This window comes from Egretta garzetta, unplaced genomic scaffold (genome assembly GCF_000687185.1).
Source record: "Egretta garzetta isolate BGI_Z169 unplaced genomic scaffold, ASM68718v1 scaffold287, whole genome shotgun sequence".
Classification (NCBI taxonomy): domain Eukaryota; kingdom Metazoa; phylum Chordata; class Aves; order Pelecaniformes; family Ardeidae; genus Egretta; species Egretta garzetta.
This window is the reverse complement of record NW_009260435.1, coordinates 2,108,335-2,111,853: the sequence shown is the minus strand read 5'-3', so window position 1 is coordinate 2,111,853 and position 3,519 is coordinate 2,108,335. Positions and strand designations below refer to the sequence as shown.

The window sequence follows — 3,519 nt, the reverse complement described above, 5'->3', positions numbered from 1 at the left end:
TCCTCCGCCCGCCCGCCTCCCCCCGCAGCCCAGGCTCTGCCCCCGGGGCGCCCAAACCCCTGCCCCCGGGGCGCCCCAGCCCCCCATCGTGGGGTCCATCACATCCCCCACCTTGCAGGGGACAATCTGGGGGACAGGGCGGAGGGCATGCGGAGGTGGGGAGGCTGCTGGTTGGCGAGCTGCCTCAGAGAGGGGGGTGAAAAGATTTGGGGTCTCAGGGGTGGCCAGGTGGCCCTGCTGCAGGGCTGTGTGGGGCCAGGGCAGGGTGGGAAGGAGGGTGGGTGGGGTGGCAGAAGGAAGGAGGACGAGCCATGGAGGTGCATGGGAGGTCACCTGGAACCATCGCTCCCCCCTGCAATAAACTGCCGATAAAAGTTTTTAAAAGCAGAATATGGGGCATCCATCCTGCAGCCACCATCCTCCAGCCCCACAGGACCACTTGGGCAGAAGTGAGCATCCAGGACTGGGATGCTTGCTCCTTGCTCTGTGCCCTCCCATCCTCATCCACTGGCCAAACTGGGGCATCTCAGGTAGGAAACCCACCTTGCACAGGGCTGGCATTGGAGCGACATGGTGGGAATCAGCCAGAGCATGGAAGGAAGCAAGGACCTCCACCCCGGAGCAAGTCAGACCCTCTTTGGAAAAGGCCCTGAGCACCATGACAGTGAAGCAGGGCTGTGCTGGAGCTCCCACCCCGTGGAGCCCACCACAAGCTTGCTCTCTTCACACTGGGACTGCTCCACCATCGCTGAGGCAAGGCTGCGAACAGGATTGGGATTAAAAACAGCATCGTGCGAGGGAGAAAGGGATTATTTTGAATCTAGAGCGGTTTATCGCAGCGTGGCTACTGCGGGACATGCAGGCGGGCTGGCTGAGCTCAGGATTTTCTCCACGGGGGCCAGGACCTGCTTTACAAGGCATTCGTGGGGGCTGTCACTGCCCCTCTTGGCTGCAATGCTCTCCCTGGCAGGGCCAGCATGGGGGTTGCTTCCTAACCCCTCCCCCCCCATGGGTTGATATCACGGGTGCCCATCACCCCAGAGCAGGGCAGGGTGGAGGAGGATAGTCCATCAGCCCCAAAACATGTCTTGAACAGCTTCAGAGCGCCAGGTTGGTTCGGGAGCTCTGAACTGGTGGAGGAGGCAGAGCAGAGGTGACCGCAGAGGACCAGGCCTAATTCTGCCCTCTCACCCCCATGGAGCAGATGCAAGATGCTGCTCTGACCACTTCTGCAGGGATCCCAGACTCTGTCTGTCACCCCACTGAGGCACAACACCTTCAGCGGGCAAGGGCTGTGGGGTGGCTGGCGACTGCAGTGCATGGCAAGGCTCTTTTCCCTTGGTTTTTTGATCTGGGAGAAGAGATAACTTGGGGAGGCAGGGGGGGAAGGGGGGATATGAAAGCTTCTTTATTCAGGGGCTGTTCTGGGCAAAGGGTGCCAGACGCCTTCCTGCAGTTTAGGTGACACCAGAAGCGTGTGACAGCCCTGGGCTGCGTGGGAGTGAGCTCGTCATCGTCACGCTTGGGCATGTTCCCGCTCGCCCGGCTCTACGGAAGGGTTAATGCCTTCGGAGGAGCTGAGCCACCCCACCAGGATGCTTTAACCCTCTCCAGGAGAAACCTTTTCCAGCTCATCCTGGACACAGAGGGGCTGGGAGGATGCAGAGCTCCATCCTCTGACCCCTTCTTGTGCCTTTGGGCGCTGGGTGCTAATTAGGGCCCTCCTGAAAAGGAGCAAATCTCAGCATAATCCAGCATCGGGAGGGAGCTCATCACGGCGAGATTCCCTGTAGATATGTTAGGCGGGGAAATCTATTACTCCCTAATTAAATGGAGGCAGAGATGATTGTTCTTTTTCTATTCCTTATATGTTTCTAAGCATGAAACTCAATTATAAGTGTATCCGCAGAAGGGGATTTGTCTACAAGAGGGAGTGTCTGCTTGGCACGGGATTTTAAAAGCCAGAGCAAACACCTGGGCTGCTGTGGCAGAGCCTCAAATTCCCAGGATTTGGGGGATTTGGGTGGGCACCGCCCCTTGCCCGCTGCCTCTTTGGTGTGCTGACCAGCTTTGTCTGCTTCCCCTGCACTCCCTGCCGCAGGAAAAAGATGCAGAGGCCGGGTTTAAAATAGAAAGCCTTCCTCCGGAGGATGGAGAACGCAGCATTCGCTTGGGAAGGGGTCTGCTGGGAGGCTGCTTTTTGGGGAGGGTGAGGGGCATCAGTGGGGTCTCAGGGGCCACCCGTGGGTGCTGGTGGGGGGGTGACCGTTCCCCGCACAATGGCAGGACACCGCCTCTCAAGCGGGGACTCTTGGAGGGCATGTGGCTTCATAGCTCCAGATAAGAAAAGCAATCAAAGGCAGCCTTAAATCTTCACTGTATAATTGTGGGCTTAAATCAGCAGTGGGATGAGGGGGGAAATACTCCTGGCAGGGCTGGGGACGGGGCATAAATCCACCAGGCACCTTCTTAGCACCCCAGATCTGACAGCTGGGAGCACTTGGGGACCTGGGTGACACCAAGCCCTGCCCAGGCAGCCCTGTCCTGCCCCGGCATGGCTCTGCGGGGCAGCACGGCACTGGGCATACTGTCACGTCCATACGTGCGTACATACCGGGTGCCTATAGGAGATAAGTGTTGGGTGTGCACAGCACAAGACCATGTGTGCGCATGAGTAGTGTGGGTATTGAGCGTGTATTTGGCCATATATTGAGCGCACATGTTGTGTGTGCCTAGATACACAGAGCTTATGTAAATTGGCTGGGTATAGTGGCCGTATTCTTACCACATATGTATGTGTACAGCGTACGAGTATCGGTACACATGTCGAGAGCATGCGTGTATGTGCCGGGGGAAATATTGTTTGTATTTCTCTATGCAGAGAGTTTCTAGAGGCTGTGTCCGCAGACTATATATATTTATAAGTCCATTATATTTTCCTTTGTACGCTCTATTTACGTATATTTACATTGTGCATGTAGACTGAGTGCACATGAAATGTGTGCGCATGACACGTGCATGTAGTGCTTACTTGTGCATATATATTTTTATATATATATGAGTGCAGACAGCATAGATGTGTGTATCTAGTGTGTGTGTATCTATATACATGGTATGTGTGTGAATTCTATGTAATATGCATATAGATAAATGCAGAAATACAATGTGGATACTGTGTGCGCGCATGGTGGAGGGGGAGAAAAATATATATATTGATATTTATAGAGCCTGCTTTGCCTGTAGCTGCGGCGATGAGCCTCCGCGCCGCCTCCCACCTCCCTGGGTTGCCTTCAGCCGTGCCGGGCTGGACCGGGGGCTGGACTGGGCTGTACCGGGCAGAGCCCGGGGGGGACACAGCGGGCTCAACCTCCCCCTCGCCCCCATCAAGCACGGACCCGGCTCCACTTTCAATCCCTTTTATTGACTCTTTCACAGACAGAAGCTCGCAGAAAGGCGCCCACGGCTCTCGCCGGCCCCGGGGCTCCCGAGAAACCGGACTGCGGAGGTGGGGGCGGCGGC

At 56.4% G+C, this 3,519-nt stretch overlaps 1 protein-coding gene across 1 annotated transcript in view; it reads right to left on the bottom strand.

The window, feature by feature from the left end:
* The window catches only part of ISLR2 (immunoglobulin superfamily containing leucine rich repeat 2), a 9,364-nt gene that overhangs the window by 2,990 nt on the left and 2,855 nt on the right, over positions 1-3,519 (bottom strand). Inside the window, 1 exon segment of the mRNA XM_035899500.1 lies at positions 2,615-2,621. Within this exon segment, the coding sequence (XP_035755393.1) occupies positions 2,615-2,621 (7 nt within the window).